The 20,795-nt window shown below is 43.3% G+C and overlaps 1 protein-coding gene across 7 annotated transcripts in view; it reads right to left on the bottom strand.

The window, feature by feature from the left end:
- LOC123860848 (small ribosomal subunit protein eS17) overlaps positions 1-20,795 on the bottom strand; it is a 100,306-nt gene that overhangs the window by 30,570 nt on the left and 48,941 nt on the right. For 3 of the 7 annotated variants that reach the window (XM_045899322.3, XM_045899324.3, XM_064569831.1), the window contains exon 3: positions 745-933. In XM_045899322.3, the coding sequence (XP_045755278.1) occupies positions 745-933 (189 nt within the window). Of the gene's footprint in view, positions 1-744; positions 937-1,300; positions 1,508-20,795 lie in introns of those variants that run through there. The other 4 variants (XM_045899321.3, XM_045899323.3, XM_045899326.3 and 1 more) reach the window with 3 other exon arrangements.

Raw genomic sequence — 20,795 nt, 5'->3', positions numbered from 1 at the left:
ACCAGAAGCCACTCAAGGGGTTGCCAAGAAGCCCCTTCAATCTGTCCCCACCAAATCCTCCCAAGGCAACAAGGGGTCCTAAAGGGGAGTGGCTCTTCTCCATCCATTTGGTTACCCTTCACACAAAGAAAAACAAAGCCTCCGCAGCTTAGAGTTACTCCACCCCAATGACCCTGCCTACCCCTTGCCAGGGTTCAATGCTCTTACCCATATGTTAAGCCAATTCCAATATCTTAATGTCACCCAGACTCACCTGAGGTTAAAATTATTCCCTTGCCATGATTCAGGGACCACCCATCCTCATATACAAGTCCCTAGTTTTAAAAACCACTGAGAAACAGAATCTGGACATCCAGTGATCAGCCCCTTAGGTCCCCTCCCCCACCTAAAAGTGTTTTGCTTCATCATCTCCAAGACAGGCCTGGGCGCTAGGGGGTTAGCTGGATCTTTTCTGCATAGGACTGTCACCTTGGGGACCCTTCTCAGGGCCACCCCAGGTGCAGACTAACAACTCCAGGGAATTTATCAGGGTAAGTGGAAAAGCCATGCCTGCCTTTACGAGCAACCATCTGTCCTGCCACACTCACAGCCAGCATTTCCATCTCTTGCAAAACAGCTCCATGTTGTATTGGGGGGGGGGGGGGGAGTGATGCAAAGGGGAAGAGAACAACTGTTGCTGTGGATGTCTTCGATCGCCACCCCATGCGTCCCCCTCCCCCAGCCAACTCATTTCCTGGCACTCACCCGAGTGTGTGCTGCTCTGGGCTGAGGAATCCGAGTCCTGGGTGCTCCAGGGTCGGTCCCAGCCTGTGAGACTGAGGGACTGCAGGCCAAGGCACAAGTCATTTGCATCTGGGAGGCCCCGGGAAGAATCTTGCGCAGAGGTGGGGAAAAGCATCCTGCTTGCAACTGTTTCTTCAGAGTCCTGGAAGTCTGCTTTGGACAGGACGACAGCAGAAACCCCAGAGTTAAGGGCTGTTTTCCCCAGTATTATCAACAATGAGTATTATTAATAGTAGTTTCCCCAAGCCCAAGGAACAGACATCCAAGCTGGCTGGATGCTGCGGCCGCTGCCTCTGCACTTTTGGGGGCGTCAGAGCAAGAGCAGTTGCCACACAGCCCCCCTCCCCACATACACACCCCTATCCCGTCTGCATTACAGACTGGGCCAGCATGTGATCAGGCTGCTGATGCTTCCCGCTGCCAGTGACATCAGCCGGCTGAGCCGTGCAATTGAGAGCGGCATCATCCCTCACAGAATGGGGGAGGAGCAGGAGGGGACGACAGGGAGGAGACTTGCCTCCCCGGGAAAAGACAGCACAACAGCTACTTGGAACAGCCCGGGTGCAGTGCCGGTAAGTCAGGGTTCCGAGGCAGCGCCCTCCGGTCTCCAGCAATGGTGGCCAAGCGGCCCTCAGGCACGACTGAAGTCCTCTCTGCTGACAGCCAAGCCAGAGCAGCCGACTGCCTGCTTGTGGAGCTCTGCCCTCCTGCCCCTCCCTTCCCCTCCCTCTGCTCTCCACCCCCAAACCCAAAAACACTCTAGTCCTGGACTCTCTCCAGCTGCTTGCTCAAGCCCGGTTTTGCAGCCCAATGCAAAGCTCCACAATCCTGCAAAAATCTATGTGCTCCCAGTGGCCCTGAGCAGCACCCTGTCACCGCAGTGCTTACCACGGAGGGAGAGAATCGCCTCCAGAAAAACACGGCACACTGGGACCCTGGGGACCACCACCTGGTGCTCCAGGCTTGTCTGAGCGGTTTATCACAGAGAAAAGGGGTCAGCTGTGGCGGAGGGCAGGGACTCGGTGGGCTGCTCAGGTGTGTCCCACAGCCCACACACCAGGGTAAGCTCTGCCCTGACCAGGACAACCCCCATCCCCAACAGGATGGGCAGTGAGTCACGAGCAGAAAGGTCAGGTCCAGCTCCCCTACCCTCCAGCAACCCCAGGGACAGACTGGGGCGACCCTGCTAGAACACTGTCAGAGAGACGGAAAGAGGAGAAACGGTCCCAGTTGTATTCTGCCTCGTCAGAGATCAGGAGCTTCCCCCACCCCGCTCTGTTGATACTCTTTCTCTGGCCTTCCAGGAGCACTCAGAGCTACACTGGCCAGCCAGGAGGCTCACAGATGCCTCAGTCAGGGGTGCTGCCCGGGACCCAGGCCCTACTTCTGTGACACTCACAGCTCAGCAACGAAGTCCAGCTCTGCCCAGAGATTGTGGAACCTCCACCATTTCCTCTTTGCCAACGTGCTCTCCCCCATCAGTCTTTTTCCATCATGACCTCTAGTCACAAGGCTCCCCCCTCAGAAAAGAAGGTAGAGCCAAGTCCCAGCCCCAGCAGGCGGGCTGCTCACACCTAGACCAGGCTGGAAGCACGCGACGGTGCTTGCTCTCCTGTGTTCCACGAGGAGGAACCAGATGCAGGAAGCAGGCCCACCTGGGACTGCCCATGACAGGGTCCCAGGTGGGCAGAGGCGGGGATAATGCTGTTAGCCACAGGAGAAGCTAGCCAGAGCCACCTGCACTATGTCCCCTCATGCCCTGAGGCATTCAGGCATAGCCGAGGGGAGACATGACCAGTCCGTGGGAGGGACTCCTACCCTTGGAGGTGGTTTTTTCTTTTTCTTTTCTTTTTTCTTTTCCCCAGAGCTTTGCTGCTGTGTCATCCATCCCCGTTATTCCTGTCTGGCTGTAGGTACTCTGCTTGCTCTCTGTGTTTGTTAAAGCCCTGCTCACCACCGCACCATGCTGTGCTGTCCTCACCCCAGAACACTCCCTCCTGCTTCTCTATGTCCCCACTTCACACAAGCTAAGGGTATACTTTAAAAATAATCTGTATGTACTAACTACAAAAATGTAATGCTACCTTTAAAAACATCCATATTTAAGTACCCATTCCCCTCCCCAAACCACCTTTCCATAGAGTCCCTTCTACCCACATTGAGGCCACTTAGGCCTAGAAGCAACTGTCCCTCCCCAACCTCTAAAATGAGGGTTTTGTGTACACGACTACCCCCATGACCCTGGCAAAGAGAACCTAATCACTAACCATATTCCTGCTGCCCAGAGTCCGTGTGGCAGACCAGCAAGATCAGTATCACTGGGAGCTTGTTACATGTGCAGGATCTCAGGCCCCCCTGAGGCCTACAGAAATGATCTACATTTTAACAAGATTCCCAGTTGCTGTGTATGCACATGAAAGTTTGAGCAATGTATGTATGCAACTTTCACAGCCTTCCCACCCCAAGCTGACTGACCCAGGCCCGAGCAGCAGGGTTGTTTAAGGACATTGATGGCCACGCGCATCCAGAAGCTCCGGGATCTAAATACAACCTGACCTTCACTGCCAGCGTCCCCACTACAAGCATCACCTCTGTCCTTATCCAGATATTCTCCATTCCACGGTTTCTTCCAGAAAAAGGCTTTCACTACCACTGCAGGATTCCTTCACTAGATCCTAAAAATCAATGGAGCCCGTACCCATTAAATGCTTAATGTAGCAGGCTGGGAAAAATTAAATAGCTTTGAAAGTCTGATAGATCTTGCTTTGCTCACCAGGTCTGCCACTGGCTGATCTCGGCCAAGCTACTTAGCCTTTCTGAGCATCTTTTTATCTGTAGGGTGGCAGATGCAGCCACCTTTCAGGATCACGTAAAGTGTCTCGTACGCTGCCTGACACAAAGTATTTCATCAGTATTTTATTTTCAGTAGGGTGACCATATAATTTATCATCCAAACCAAGGCATTCTTGAGAGAGAAAGGGGGCAAATTTTAATAATCGTACCAGAACAAACGTCCGGTTTTAAAGTCAGTCAGTCACAGAGATGAAAAGTACAACACTAGATAAATAGTTAATAATGCTGCAGTAACATATGGGGACAGACGGCGACATTATTTACTGTGCACTGAGAAACAAACAGAACTGTCCAATCACTAGGCCATACACCTGAAACTAACGCCACGCTCTATGTTAATGATACTTCAATTAAAACAAAATTGTACCAGGACAGCAAGCTTAAACAGAGACCGGAGGTGAACTGGTAGGCACGGTCACTCTATCCACAGCCAGTTGTGTTCAGAAACGTTTTACTCAAGGAACGGTTTGGGTTTTTTTTAAAGTAATCCCTATACCCAACGTGGAGCTCAAACTCACAACCCCGAGATCAAGAGTCACAGGCTCTACTGACAGTACCAGCCAGGAGACCCTCCAGAAACCTTTTACTCAAAAAGCCTCTTTTCCAATGGCTGCCTAATCCTCTCTCTCCAGATTTACCATTCTGCTCCACCTCTTCCCTCTGTACTGAAAGAAAGTTTGAGAAGCACACGGTCAACCAGGCTGACGTGCAGTGAGGGAAGAGGTCTGAAAGGCAAAGGGTAACTTCACTGAGCAAAAGCTTTTCTTTGCTTCTCAAACTCACTGCGGATGCTGGACAGGAACCTGCCCCTTTTTACTGGACGCTATTTTCATCATCTGTTGCCAAGCACCAACTAAGCACTCTGAAGTATTAAAAGCTGGTAACCAGCGCAAGATGAAGTGAAAATTCTCATTCAAAGGCAGTCTATTGAACAATCTCTCTTAAATGCTTTTTCCTACAAGTTTCCTTTATCTATACCTATACAAATACCTACACAAAGCTTCTGATTTAGTTTCTTAATTTGGTTCAAAATTTTAAAATCATTTCCCTTTGAAAAAATATCAGTTATCTTCTTTACAGTTAATCTCCCAAATTTCTTAGTAGCCATACAACTCAGGGAGATAAGTAAACTGACCCAAAGTTCAAAGTTTGCCACAATCTAAAATACAGCATCCCCTGGCAGACTCAAAATGCAGAGGTGAACCAGGGACTCTGGCTCAGGGGCTTGGAGTGGCCTCAACTCTGATCTTTTCCATCTTCTTCGGAACCTGTCTGTCCTCTGATGACTCCTCTGCCGGCAGAACTTAGCACAAAACTGCTCGGGGTCCACCGCAGCCACCGTTCCTGAGCATCTGGGGAGTAGGGGAAGTAAGATGAGAGCAGCACCAGGAGGCCATCACTTGTGAAACCATGAAGGCATTCTACAAAGGCAGATGGTGATTGCAGAAAGTTGAAAGATATATCACAAGGTGATCCTAGGAAAAAGGAGACCTGATTTTGAGGAGGTAACAGGGAAGAAGGTAAGCAAGGTGTGTCTGCATGAGCCCAACCATGGGCCCAAGATGAACCAGACATCAGAGCTAGGGAGGCCAGGGATGAGAGGGAGAGGAGGAGGAGGAAGCAGCTGGAGAGGAGGAAAATACACTAAAGGGCATAAGCAGACTACAAAGCTGCATCTCTACCATGACTAGAACAATGTGATGATTCTGTGCGCTGATGGAAATTTTGGTAAAGGAACAGAAAAATACGAACAGTGTATGTGTGAGGTTAGCAGGCTGCTAATGGATGTTCCTTTAGTAACTGCACAATTATAACAATACAAAAATAAGATCTGCCCTCTCCTCTCTTTTCCCTCTTTTGACCTTAAAGCAGCACACTATTAGAGTTTGTTTAGCAACCACACTTGAGCTCTTTTACAAAAATCTCAACTTCATCCCCAGATTCCAGTCCCTGGGAAAAGCAGAGAAGGACACTGGATCATTTGTCCCCATTAGACTCTTTCAAATGACTAACTTTATAGTCAGCCGAGTCTACTTAGTCAATGATTTATGGTTCTTCAGGTTTTAACAAGCCTACAGAGTAGCATTTCTAATAATGTATTTCTAAAAAGACTGTCTGGAAGATAATTTTCTCCAAAAATCCAGAAAACCAAAATGATGATTTTGAAAATCCACTTTGGCAACTTAAAGAGAAAGAACAAACGTGCAAGGAGACAGACATCTGTCAAGATCATTTCAACTCCTCTGTTTGCACTACGGCCCTTAACCCCTCAAGCCAGGGAGACTGCAAGCTTCTCCAGAGCAGGACTCCTCAAACTTTAATGGGCATACAAATGACTAGGCCATCTTTCTGAATCATGGATTCAGATTCAGTGGGTCTGGGTCAAGCCCAGAACTTGCAATCCTAACAAACTCCCAAATGATTTCAACACTCCTGGGATGCTGGCCACACTCTGAGGAAGTTTAAATTTACAAGTTTAAAAGGGTTTTTCTACCCCAGATTGTCTCTTCCAGGTAACTCACCCCATTCTTACTCAACACCACTTTCTTCGTGGTGTTCACTCCACTAAACAAGTACCTTCAACAGCTCTCTGTTGCCTCTCAGATCAAAGCCAATCTCTAGGCCCCAGTTTACTTATTAACTTTCTCTTACACTAGTCACCAAACATTAAAGGTTAAGCTTGAGTTAATCACAACTCCCCAGAAGTTCACACTCTAGAGAATAATTTATTGTTAACCTGCATGCTAATAAGTGAAACAATAGTTTAGATGAGAGAGCATACATGATGGCTAAGACATTCAGGGAAAGTTTACATATGATTTTTGTTATACGTCATTATACATCACATTACAGATTAAGGTAGGAGAGATGACAACTGATTTACTTTCTATGTCCCACCATAAAAATGGGATCCTTGGCTTATTTTAGCCTTGACCGCTTTTAAATAATCTTCAAATAAAGTCCACAAATTATTTCCATGATAACAAAAAGTGTTTTTTTTTTTTTTTAAAGATTTTATTTATTTATTTGAGAGAGAGCATGAGAGGGGGGAGGGTCGGGAGGGTCAGAGGGAGAAGCAGACTCCCTGCCGAGCAGGGAGCCCAATGCGGGACTCGATCCAGGGACTCCAGGATCATGACCTGAGCCGAAGGCAGTTGCTTAACCAACTGAGCCACCCAGGCGCCCGAAAAAGTGATTTTTATAATATTTCTTAAATGAATATTAACCATGTTTAGATTCTAAAGTGTCATGTACCATGTTCATATACTGAAAGATTAAATATTGTTAAAAAAGTTAATTCCCACCCAATTGATCCACGTGGTCAATGCAAGCCCAATAATATACCTGGTTTTTGAGTAATTCAGTGGGGACAGACCCTTTAACACATGGTGCTGGAACCACCACATATCCACATGGGGAAAAAAATGCACCCTGACCTCACACCATATACAAACATTAATTCAATATGGATCAAAGAGACCTTAAAAAGTTAAAACTAAAGTTTCTCTAAGAAAACAGACTCTCTGTGACTTGGGGTGGGGGAATGGACAGACACAAAGGTTTCCTATGGAGGACAGAAAAAGTAATCATCATTAGAAAAAATTTGGGGGGCACCTGGGTGGTTCAGTCAGTTAAGCATCTGCCTTCAGCCCAGGTCATGATCCCAGGGTCCTGGGATTGAGTCCCTTCATTGGGCTCCCTGCCCAGTGGAAAGTCGGCTTCTCCCTCTGCCCCATAACCCATTCATCCTCTCTCTCAAGTCAATAAAATCTTTAAAGGGTGCCTGGGTGGCTCAGTTGGTTAAGCGACTGCCTTCGGCTCAGGTCATGATCCCGGAGTCCCGGGATCGAGTCCCGCATCGGGCTCCCTGCTTGGCGGGGGGTCTGCTTCCCCCTCTGCCCTCTTCCCTCTCGTGCTGTCTCTCATTCTCTCTCTCTCTCTCAAATAAATAAATAAAATCTTTAAAAATAAATAAATAAATAAAATCTTTTAAAAAAATAAATAAAATCTTTAAAAAATACTGAAAAAAAAACTTTTGATAAACTGAACTTATCAAAGTTAAAAACTTCTGTTCATCAAGACACCATTGAGAAAATAATCGGGACAGCTACAAAGTGGGAGAAAATATCTGCAACCATATCTGATAAATGGCTAGTATGTAAAATGTATAAAGAAACCTTAACTCAAAAGTAAAAGAAAAAAAGTATTTTTCAAAAGAGCATACAATATTGAAAAGATATTTCACAAAAATATATAATTGGTCAGTAAGCACTTGAAAAAGTACTCAACATCATTAGTCAAAAACATGCAAACTGGACAAGGAACTATGTACACACCCACAAGACGGCTAAAATTAGAAAGACTGGCTCCACATTTTGCCAACATTTAGTGTTGCCCATCAGAACTTCCATGCATTATTATATGCGGTACAATCACTTTTGAAAAAGCCTGCAGATTTCTTACACAACTAAACAGAACACTATCCTATGACCCAGCAATCCCACTCCTCAGTATTCAACCAAGAGGAATGAAAGTATGGGTTTACAAACAGGTCTGTATGTGAATGGCAACAGTAGCTTTATTCATGATCACCAAATTCTGGAGACAGCCCAAGTGATCATCAACAGAGGAATAAAATGTGGCATATGTATTGACTGAAATATGACTCAGCAGTCAAAAGGAATAAACGGATAGAGGCAACATGGAGGAATCTTAGAGTAGAAGAAGCTTTACATAAATGGAATCACATATATATATACACACTCTCATTTGAAGTTCTAGAAAACAGGCAAAACTAATATGTGATGAAATCTGGTGGTTGCCTCTGCAGGAGACAGGGTGGGGAGTGGAGGGAACTAACCAGAAGAGGTAGGAGGAACCTTTATGAGGGGATGGTAATACACTACATTCTGATGGGAACTGGGGTTGGGTGTGTGCATTTTTCAGGATGCATCTAGTGATCCATATAGGATTTATTCATTTCACTGTGTAGAAATTTTACCTCAAAAAATTGTAAACAAATACTGAACATTAGTTAATGACATGCATACTGAAGTATTTAGGAGTGAATCATATCTACGTCTGTAACTTACTTTGAAGTGTATTATGAAAGTAAGATGTGCTTCTAAATGGTTAAGGGGATATATAAATGGGTACATGGTAAAGCAACCTGACCAAAAGGTGACTGTAGAATCTAGGTGGCGAGTATGATGGCTGTTCATAATTCATTCAGCTTTTCTGTATGATGGAAAACGTTCATAATAAAATGTTAGGGGAAAATTAAGGCAGACTTTTTCTGACAAAAGGCAAGTCTGGTTGAACTAATTGGTTTGACGGTAAGAACTGACTTCATGAGATTTTATGGTTGACATTTTCCGTAAGTACAGCAAGTTAGAATCTAGAAACCCAAGGTTTTGACAGTACATACTTAAAGTGGTAAGATAAAAAGCATTTTAAGATACTTTCTTGGCAAAGATGTATTTTCAAATTGACAGTAATTTTCTCAACCCTTTAGGTAAACAGAGATAAACAAGGTCTCTAAGTCAAAGAATGAGACATAGTAGTTATCTAAAACCTTCATAAAGCACTGTTGGTATACTTTCAAAAAACTGAGAAATTCAGTAACTGATGACTTAGGTAACAAATCTTTTCGCAAATTAGATAGCTTCCAGTTCCTTCTTTGTCACAAATATGAAGGAGTGAATGGAACTGTCAGCAAGTACAAGACTAAAAATAATGACACATGTCTGATTTTTTGCATAGAACTCGAGGAGTTCAAACAACTGAGAGACACTGCTCTAACAACTCCTTCATTTCCCATCTATGTATTTATGTGAATAAGTTTACTCAGAGCACAGACCTATAAAAACAAAAAATAGGAATATATTTGGTGTTGAAAACCCTGTGTCATTCTAGCAGTAAGTGAGTCATCCAAAATTACATGGGTTTTTTAAATGTCTCATCTCATTAAGAAGCACTTCCAATAAACAATTATTAAAGAAAATTTTATGAAAATTTGTAACATTGAGATTGTCTTAAACCAATTGTCCTAGCGATCAAAGGCCACAGCAATCCAGAACACTTACAGCCTTTTAGTCACAGAAAATAATTTAAAACTTCAATTTATGTACTGTTTTTGTTGCTGAGAAGTATAACATATTATCAACAAAAGACCCATAATTGTAAAATATTACATGAGGATAAAATTCCATGGGAGAAGTAGACTAGAAATATGAGGAAAGGAGAAGAGGAACAATGAAAAGGGTCCTACTGTTAAAGAATGGGTTTACATATTTTTCAAATAGATAATAGGTATCGAACAGGTCTATTTTTATTCTACCGGATACATTTTCACTTATGATTAGATATCAAATTACATATGCAAGAAGTACGTTGTATTTTTTTAAATTTTTTACTGTGGTAAACTCTACACAAAATTTTACCATTCTGGCCATTTTTAAATATACAATATAGAGGCATTAAGTACATTTACATTTTTGTGCGCCTATTGTCACTGTGTATTGCCAGAACTTTCTCATCTCAAATTGAAACTCTGTGCCTATTAAACACTAACAACTCCCCACAAGCCCCATCTCCAGTCCCTGGTAACCACTTTCTGTCCCTCTGGATTCAACTACTTCAGGAACCTCATAGAAGTGAAATCATACATTCTGTCCTTTGTGTCCAAGGTTCCAGGTTCATCCATGTTGTAGCCTGTACCAGAATGTCCTTCCTTTCTAAGGCTGAATAATATTCCACTGTATGTATTCACATTTTGTTTATCCACTCAACTGTCAATGGACATTTGGGTTATTTCTACCTGTTGGCTCTTGTGAATAGTACTGCTGTGAACACTGGTGTACAAATACGGGTTCAATTCCTTCGCGTATAGACCTAGAAGTGGAACTGATGGTAATTCTACATTTAATGTTTTATTTTTGGGAAACACCACACAGCTTTCCACAGTGGCAGCACCACTTTACATTCAGCAATGCACATGTGTTCCAAATCCTCCACATCCTTACCCACACGCCTTTCTATTGTTTTGACATTGACCATCCTAATGGGTGTGAACTGATACCTCACTGTGGCGTATCTTGGTTGTTTTTTTAATCAATGAGATGTATACAAACAGATGTTTGAAGACTGCTGCTGCCTCATTCATGAATCTCCTAGACCATGTTTTGTTTTGTTTTTTTTTAAGATTTTATTTATTTATTTGAGAGAGAGAGACACAGCGAGAGAGGGAACACAAGCAGGGGGAGTGGGAGAGGGAGGAGCAGGCTTCCCACGGAGCAGGGAGCCCGATGCGGGGCTCGATCCCAGGACCCCGGGACCATGACCTGAGCCGAAGGCAGACGCCTAACGACTGAGCTACCCAGGCACCCCCCTAGACCATGTTTTTATAAATCTCCCACACACCAGGACTTTGTTTGAACTGTTTTTCTTCCTATGGCATCCAAGTCGTCCCTAAAGGCAAATGCCGTCTTCCCATAGGATTCTGCTTCTCTGATCACAGTGACAGTCCACAGGTGAACATGTGACCCAACGTGGGCCAGAATAACCATTCCTAGGACTACAGAGACCAGTCCAGGTATGGGCACAACTCATACCAAGCTAACTGGGAGTCCTTTTTGGGATTTTTCTAATTAGATATAGCAGAGGAGGAACAATTTCCTGGCTTCGTGATGCTAGAGAATGTGAACATATCCCCTTCCTCAGATAATAGGGCAACCGTGCAAAAGGAGAAAATGAAACCCACACTTGTGGCGAGGCTGCAAAGAGACAAGATCTTGACAAAACTGAAGGCCCTGGATTCAGCATCCTTGCTTAGTTTTCTGGCCATTTCTTCCTATTCTGTGAGGTATATACCAAGAGCCTTCCAACACATCTCACATTTTGGTAAGATTAGGTCTAATCAGGTGTTTGATCATTTGCCAATAAGAGTGTTCTGCATAATTCAGGCTCTTTAGCAAGGATTGACAAACAATCACTACCGGAAGAGAATCTTTGGGACAAAAGTCCCTAATGCCCCGCCCACCAGATGAGTGTCAGCCACAAAGAGAAGCAGGAAAGGATCTAAAAGACCACTTGATTAAATCTTTCCCCGCCCACTAGAGAGCAAACAAGGCCCAGAGAGGGCCAAAACGACAAAGCTACTAGGTGACAGAGGTGGGATCCAAATCCAGGGACCAAGCTATTCTGCCTCTCTCCTACCCTGGGGCACTTTCTCAGGCCAGGTCTGCCTCATACATGTCCCAACTCAGGGTGGTTTTATCCATAAATTATTAGTGGATTCTCTTTTTTCCACTTAGGTCCCCATGCAGCATTGTACTGAAACCAACCCATCAAGTGTTCAGTTTTTTTTGTTTTTTTTTTTTAAAGATTTTATGTATTTATTTGACAGAGAGAGAGAGTGAGAGCACAAGTAGGGGGAGTGGCAGGCAGAGGGAGAAGCAGGCTCCCCAAGCAGAGAGCCCGACGTGGGGCTCAATCCCAGGACCCTGGGATCATGACCCGAGCCGAAGGCAGACGGTTAACAGACTGAGCCACCCAGGTGCCCCAAGAGTTCAATTCTTAACACTCACTTCTCTCCCCTCTTATTATCCTCCCCCCAGTCTCCCACTTCTTCAGCAAAACGTGAAGTTCACATTCTGGTGTTTCCAAGACTCCACTGCCACGTGCGTGCATTACTTTTGAAAGCGACAACTTCTTCTTCCCCATGGAACACAAGAGAGGACTGCTGATTCGAGTCCAGCTCCACCTGATCTATGGCTCCCGGCGTGGCAGCATCTGGAACAGAAGTTCTTGAAGACTCTGGTCCAGGGTCCTGGACTACAATATACTGCCAGAGGCTGAGCCTGAGCTGCACGTAAAACTAGTGTGATCTAAACACAATGAAGTGTGATGCTCTACTGTTCAAATTTGGGGTTTGCACAAGTTCCTTAAACATGACACCAAACTGGAGACCCCTCACAGTGCCAAACCACAGCAGATCTAGAGAATATAAAAGCCAGTGATTTTTAAAAGGACTCGGTGCTTTCATATCCTATGGAAAGATGAATCTTGTACATATCTGGAAGGTGATCTGACATGTCCATCACTCAAAGCTTTGAAAGATACTTATTTGATAGTTTTACTTCTAGAGATTTATTCTATATCTAAATAACCACATATGTAGCCAAAACTTTTAACTTTAGGTACTTTCTACTAGTGTTTAAAACAGACACATATGTAAGCAAATGATATCCAATAGTTTGAAATTCTTAACTTTTTAAACCATGAACAATTTGGCAGTCTGCTAAAGCCTATTGATACCTTCTAAGAATAATGTTGTTAAATATATAAAATAGCAATAATTTGGGTTTTTTTTTTAAAGATTTTATTTGAGAGAGAGCATATGACTCGGGGTGGGGGGGTGCAGAGAGAGAGAGGGAGAAGCAGCTCCCTGCTGAGCAGGGAACCCGATGTGGGACTCAATCCCAGAACCCCCGGGATCATGACCTGAGCTGAAGGCAGACACTTAATGGACTGAGGCACCCAGGCATCCCAGTGATAATTTTGAAGTAAAGATGAGTATAGACAACATTTCAAAATATGTGCAATGACTGTAAAGAAATCAGATACAAAATGTCTGACCATCCTACTGATGATGAGGATTATTGCCAAAGTATTAGACCCTGCGATTATTGCGATTTGTTGCCAACATTTATAATAGAAAGAAATGTTACATTTCAGGTAAACATTGGTGAAAATAAAGATCTATTCACCTGTCCAAGTTCCTAGACTCCCTGAATTCTATCCATGGATCTGGGTTAAGAATCCCATATTGTGTCTATTTACACAGTAAAATGCTATGTAACTCTGACAGAGACACAGAAAATCAAGGACTCTAAAAGATAAAAGGAAGAGAAAGAGGCACATCACTATGTAGTGTGTTCAGAAAGCTTTCGCTTTAATAAATATGGATATATATATGTTAGAAAAATACTGGATATGCTAAAATGTTAGTTATCCCTGAGTAGTGGGACTACATAAGATTCTTTTCCTTTTGTCTGTTTTACCATGAACATATTGAAACAAGAAAAACATACAGGTTATTAAACAGGGTAAGGTAACTAAGATTTAATATCCCCTAAATAAACTCGAAAAATTTTCTAAAAATTTTTACAAAGAAAAATCCTTATTAAAAGACTTTAAATTTGACATTAGGAGTTCAGTAACAATACAAAATTAGGATTATAATTTAAATACAATAAACCACGGAATATTAAAAATAGAAGGGACTTTATGGGGCACCTGGGTGGCTCAGTCGTTAAGCGTCTGCCTTTGGCTCAGGTCATGATCCCAGGGTCCTGGGATCGAGCCCCACATCGGGATCTCTGCTCAGCAGAGAGCCTGCTTCTCCCTCTCCCACTCCCCCTGCTTGTGTTCCCTCTCTCACTGTGTTCTGTCAAATAAATAAAGTCTTAAAAAAAAAAAAAAAAGAGGGGACTTTGGAGTCCACTTAGTCCAGACCCCTCACTTATGGATTCCGGCTTTAACCCTTGACCTCTGCACAGTTCCCTCTCTTCCCATAATTGTACTCATTTCTTCTTTAGTCAAAAATAAAAACACCTACGTTCAGAAGTTGGAAGGCACACACTGCAGTGGGAGTAACCCCACCTGTGATCAAAACATCATCAAGCCTTAGCTTTGAGTGGCAAAGCCCTGACATTCCAGCAGATGGGGATGGTACCACACAGACCAAGGATTTTAGAAATTAAACATCACATTCCCTGCTTTATAAAGCAAGAGAAAGAGCAGAGTCCTTGGACAGGCTCTAGAACAATCTGATAAGATGCATTTCCTTTCACGGACTGGAGTCTCAGGGTTGGTCCCCCTCCCACTTTCTACCAGAGCCCCTCTATACCATACTCTCCTCCTCAAGTCCAAGTGTTTTCTGTCCCCCTCTCTATAGACAACCTCATGTGGAGCTGGGCTGAGAAAGTCAAAGAGCATGAGGTCGGCAGAGTTGGACACAGTGAGGGACAGACACAAAGATGTTGGCATCCAGCTTCGTGCTTGCTCTCCTGCACTCCACATCTGTGATTCCGCCCTACAACAGGCCCTGGAGAAAAGAGCAAGCCCAGACCCACCTCTGGGGGCAGTGGCAACAGCTTTCTACAGATTCTCCACCGGCTCCCCTGCAGGCCTGACCCTAGCAGCCAGATCGGTCTCGCCTAAGGTGCCCTGTGAGCCCCAACTGTCCACCTACACCAGTACTTCAAGAGGGCTATTTAGTGATGCTTCTGTGACCTTTCACCTCCCCCCCCAACAACGTAATCTAAGTCCTATAATATCTAAGTCCTCTAATAAATAAGTCCTTAGAGTCCATAATAACCATCGTGGTTCTGCTTCCTGGTCAAACTCTGAGACTGTCTCATAAGGGGACAGCATATGGAGCAACGAAATCATCCCCACAGTAAACAGGACAGCCAGAAATTTCACTTCGAGAGCCAAGGACATAAGCAAATTTGGATTGGCTGCCAGGCTCAAGAATCCTAAGGTGAACCAAAGAGGATGGATGCCACCCCCTGGCCTGCCAGACTGTGTCCCACATTCCTCTGGGACTGCCGTGTCCCATTCAGAACACACTAGCTACATGGGGCCACTGGGCACTTAAAAAGTAGCTATTCCAACTAGGGAAGTGAATTAACATTTGAATTAAAAAATGGCAACTTGGGTCTGTTATTGGAACACTTTTAGTATGGTTCAGAACAATGAATCTACATTTTCAACTTTATATTTTATAAGACTTAAATACATATCAGCTATTTTGGATGAAAATTTACAGTTCAAGATAGGCTGTGAATGTGAAATATAATGTAGGTCATTAGAATAAACTGCATATAATCTAGCAATAAATTCATGTATCAAATCATGTTATACACCTAATACTAACACAATGCTATACGTCAAGTGTATCTCAGTGAAAAATTTTAAACTATGTATTCACTACATTTTGAAGACTTAGTATGAAAAAAATAATAAAATACCTCCTAATGTTTATATAAATCACATGTTGAATATTTTGGCATAAAATTATTAAAAATGAAAAAAATAAGAACACACAGAGAAGGCATTAGATCCATTTTGTAAGTGTTGACACCGAAGCTCAAACGAGGTGAAGCCATGTGACCAAGGTGGCTGGGCTGGCTTAGATGTCAAAGTGACACACTAGCACTCGGGGTGGACGTACACTTTACATGAAAGACAAAAAAGGTAGTACCTCAAGACAATACACAAGCACAGAGTAGAAACTAAAAGCTCACTTTTTTTTTTTTTTTAAAGATTTTATTTATTTATTTATTAGAGAGAGAATGAGAGACAGAGAGCATGAGAGGGGGGAGGGTCAGAGGGAGAAGCAGACTTCCTGCCGAGCAGGGAGCCCGATGCGGGACTCGATCCAGGGACTCCAGGATCATGACCTGAGCCGAAGGCAGTCGCTCAACCAACTGAGCCACCCAGGCACCCTAAAAGCTCACTTTCATTCCTGCAACACTGCTCATCCTCACTTCGAATCTCCTCTAATAGTTTAAAATAAATTTCTCTTACATCATTTTCTATGCATTTGTGAACACCTTTACCAACACTGGTGCTATCCAACTCTAAGTTCTGCCAATGTGTTAGGTTTAAAAAAAGTACTCGAATGAGGTTTTTTTTTTCTCTAAGATTTTATTTATTTATTTGAGACAGAGAGAATGAGAGACAGAGAGCATGAGAGGGAGGAGGGTCAGAGGCAGAAGCAGACTCCCTGCCGAGCAGGGAGCCCGATGCGGGACTCGATCCCGGGACTCCGGGATCATGACCTGAGTCGAAGGCAGTCGCTTAACCAACTGAGCCACCCAGGCGCCCTTGAATGAGATTCTTATGTGTCAGGCAGCAGCTAATATGATAAGGGAGGAAAAACAGCTATAGCTCTTGCCTTTATAGATTTGCAAGTCAGTGACCCCAGTGTGCAGCAGTCCAAAGAATCACACCGATGATGAGCTACCATGTGAGTGAAGAGACAAACAGCACAGTACATAACGGAAATTCTTGGCCCTGGGGCACCTGGCTGGCTCAGTCAGTGGAGCATGCCACTCCTGATCTCGCGGTTGTGAGTTCGAGTCCCACGCTGGGTGTAGAGACTACTTAAAAACAAAATTTTTTTTTTTTTTTTTTAAAGAGGTTCCTGGCCCCATGGGGGAAGGTAGGTTAGGATTTCCCTGAGGAAGTCTGCTTTCCAAATATCTTGTCTGGTTTACAACATCTTTGACTATTAGACAGTTGAAGCATTTTTTTCCTAACAGAAGAATTAAAAACAACCAGTAGCTGTCAATTTTCAGTTCATAACCCCTGCCCTACTTTCTGTGAGGATGAGATCTTATCAGGTGGCCTTTCCATTAATAAGATGGTATTATTTTCTTCTACAAGGTTAAAATAAAAAAAACAGTGGGGGTCTGGGTGGCTCAGTCGTTAAGCATCTGCCTTCGGCTCAGGTCATGATCCCAGGGTCCTGGGATCGAGCCCACCATCGGGCTCCCTGCTCCGCGGGAAGCCTGCTTCTCCCTCTCCCACTCCCCCTGCTTGTGTTCCCTCTCTCGCTGTGTCTCTCTGTGTCAAATAAATAAATAAATAAATAGATAGATAGATAGATAAATAGATAAAGAGATAGATAAATAAATAAATCTCTAAAAAATTTTGACTACATTTTCCTAAGCATTTGGTTAAGATTTAAAGCACTTTAGGGGTGCCTGGGTGGCTCAGTCATTAAGCGTCTGCCTTCGGCTCAGATCATGATTCCAGGTCCTGGGATGGAGCCCCGCGTCGGGCTCCCTGCTCTGCGGGAAGTCTGCTTCTCCCTCTCCCATTCCCCCTGCTTGTGTTCCCTCTCTCGCTGTGTCTCTCTGTCAAATAAATAAATAAAATCTTTATAAAAAAAAAAAGATTTAAAGCACTTTAAACTATAGCACTGTTTGTAAAGACCCCTACTTTTAAATATTAATTTCCTTTAAAAAAAAAAAAGGCACATTAAACAAATTTGATCTCTCTCCTGCTCTCTGAATATAACCTAAGTTATATTTTGTCTGAAACAGACGGACTGCTGGTAAAAACCAGAAACTCAACTGATGTGCCTAAGAACAAACACTTAAAAGTTAGTCCATATCCTGGGGCGCCTGAGTGGCTGTCAGTTAAGCGTCTGTCTTCGGCTCAGGTCATGATCCCAGGGTCCTGGGATCGAGCCCCGCATCGGGCTCCCTGCTCAGTGGGAAGCCTGCTTCTCCCTCTCCCACTCCCCCTGCTTGTGTTCCCTCTCTCGCTGTGTCTCTCTGTGTCAAATAAATAAAATCTTAAAAAATAAAAAAAATAAAAAAATAAAAAGTTAGTCCATATCCCGTATTCACTGGGAAAGAATCGAAGGACAGAGGTTCAAGGTGGAGTCACAGCTATTCCAAATCTGGATTCACAGCTGCACACACACACCCCCTTCCTCCACAGGGACACAGAGCTACACAGGTGTGACTCAGGACAAGCACTATTCCTGGCCATCATTAACATCCCAAAGAATCAAAACTGCCTGTGAGGAGTGTTTGCCCGTCTAAGCCCATTTTAACACATTTTCCTCACAGGATTTTATTCACAGGAACTAGGTAACAATGAATTAAAAAGCTACATATTTTCTTTTAACTTCACAACAAAGGAAGGAATACAATGGTCTTTCAGGCAGTTTGGTTTTTCCAGAGTGTCTGGTGGCGTTTCCAATCAAAGAGAAAAAGAAGGTCAGTAGGAAATTCAACAAGGGAGAAGATAAAACACTAATGCTGTTTAAAAAAAAAAAAAAAAAAGTCGTTCCACTTTAAAACAAATGGGAGTTCAACTAAGAATTCTGCTTACCAAACCAGAAAAATTAAAGGTATAATATGCAGTGGTGAGGAGTCATTTTGGTAATTTTCTTCTCTGCATAATACATAAGACAAGCACTCTCAAATTGCTGGAGGGACTATAAAAGGACAGCATTTCCATAAATCATAAGGAGCTTAAAAAATTAAAACCGTTCAACTCAGTAATTGTATTGCTAAGAATCTCTAAGTAAATACTCATAAATGCAGAGAAATGCCTACCTATAGAGATGTTTGTCACAAAGCTATTAATGGTGAGAAGCTGAAAATAACTATTTCGCTCATTAAGAGGTAGGAACTTAGCCATTAATAATATTCCTGTCTCCACACATGATGGAGGAGAAAGCTTAAGTAGCTGGGGAAGGAGAATAAACCATGGAAAGCAGGATTACAACTGCATGACAATGTCCAGAAGTACACAGAAAGGGACTAACAGTCTTCCAAACAACCGAAGTAGACTATAGGCAGGAGGATGTATAAATTGGTACTGAATTTTCCAATTCATCTATAGCAAACATAAATCACAAGAAAATTCAGAAAATTGTTTTAAGAATTTAAAATCTGGGTAAGCTCTCTGACAAAGGAATTTATGATATATTAAATTTTATTTATTTTGGGAGAGTGCACGCACGCATGCACGGGGCAGAGGGAGAGGGAGAGAGAGAATCTCAAGCAGACTCCACACCCAGTGCAGAGCCCGTGTGGGGCTCGATCGCACAACCCTGAGATCATGACCTGAGCTGAAATCAAGTGTCGATGCTCAACCGACTGAGCCACCCAGGCACCCTGGAACTCATGATATATTAAAAAACAGTATATTTAAATAAAAATGAGTGATCTTTTAAGAAAAGAACTTGGTAACCCTTCTGGGATGCTCTTGGTCATAGGTTTGAGTCTCTTTGTGCTCACATCCTGCACAGGTGTTAGCGGTCCACTATTTCTAGAATTCTATCATGAGAATGAGACACGGTCAAAGACTGTCCTCCAGGAGGTTCACTGTCACGTTCAGAGCTAATGACAGTAGTGTGCACAACTTCCCCTGATCTTAGCCAAAAGGCCAAGAAGTGATGTGCATGACTTCAAACAGGAAAGGAAAATAAAAGTGAGAATTATCTCCTTCCTCAAACTCCCCAGCCTGGAGGTACCGTTAGAAGATTCTTTCATGTGCACAAAGCATGTAAATGCACAGCTTTTAAAAAAACAAAGGGTCAAATGTAATATTTCACATCTTTTTTCAAATACTGTATTTTGGAGTCATTGTTTTGTGGCAGCATGGTAGTCCATCCCGGGAGCTTCGCCACATCTTCACTGATGGACATTCAGGTCTTTCCTAGTAGTTATTTTTTGTTCTACAAACAGTACGGCAACATACATTGCTCTACATTTACTTTCACTTTCTCAGAGAAACATTCTTGACAAGTGCGTATTTCTCATGACCACTATGTTTAAAGCTGATAGGTGTTGGCCAAAATTGCCCCAAGAGTAATTCCAGTCTGAATTCCCAACTATATGTGGACTATTTCTCCACACCCTTACCAAACTTTACTTTGCATGAATCTAATAGGTAAAAAATAGAATCCAGTTGTTTAAATCTGTGGTGAAATTCTCGGACTGAATGGCAAGGGTCTACTTAATCTCTTTAACTTTTATAAGATTTAGCATTCTTTCATTTCCACAGAGTTGTTAATTGTACCCTTTTTCCTCTTAGTATTCAGAAAATGGATCCACCTAAGTTTGCCAGACAAATTTGATTCTACTCTCCCTCATCCGCCACAATCAGCAAGTCCTATTAAACCTACTTCTGAAATCCACACTAAATCTGTCCACTTACCCGTCTCCATTGTTACCATACTAGTCCAAGCCAACACACTCCTCAGCTGGACTACTGAAATCGCTTCCTTTTAACTCTGCTTTACCACTTAACACACTTCCCACCCCACTAAGGGCCTTCCCACCCCCCAACTATACGAACTTCAGACCCATCCCACCTACCCCAGGACATTCCTGTTTGTTCTGCCCTGGTATTAAATCACTTCCTCTATATGGCTGGCTCTTCTTCACTGGGGTCTTCAGCATAAATGCCACTTCTTCAGAGAGAGGATCTCCCTTACCGGTATGTAGGAAATCATTCATGCAATCACGAACCCCCCCACACTGCCATTCTCTATCATGCCCCCTCAGTCCAGATGTTTCTGTGTAACTTAGCATAACTCAACTATGTGTCCCCGTTCCCCA

This window comes from Mirounga angustirostris, unplaced genomic scaffold (genome assembly GCF_029215605.1).
Source record: "Mirounga angustirostris isolate CCGP_5_RB_7025 unplaced genomic scaffold, mMirAng1.0.hap1 SCAF_9, whole genome shotgun sequence".
NCBI classification, from domain to species: domain Eukaryota; kingdom Metazoa; phylum Chordata; class Mammalia; order Carnivora; family Phocidae; genus Mirounga; species Mirounga angustirostris.
Note: the sequence above shows the minus strand (reverse complement) of the source record. Positions and strands in the feature narration are given on the sequence as shown.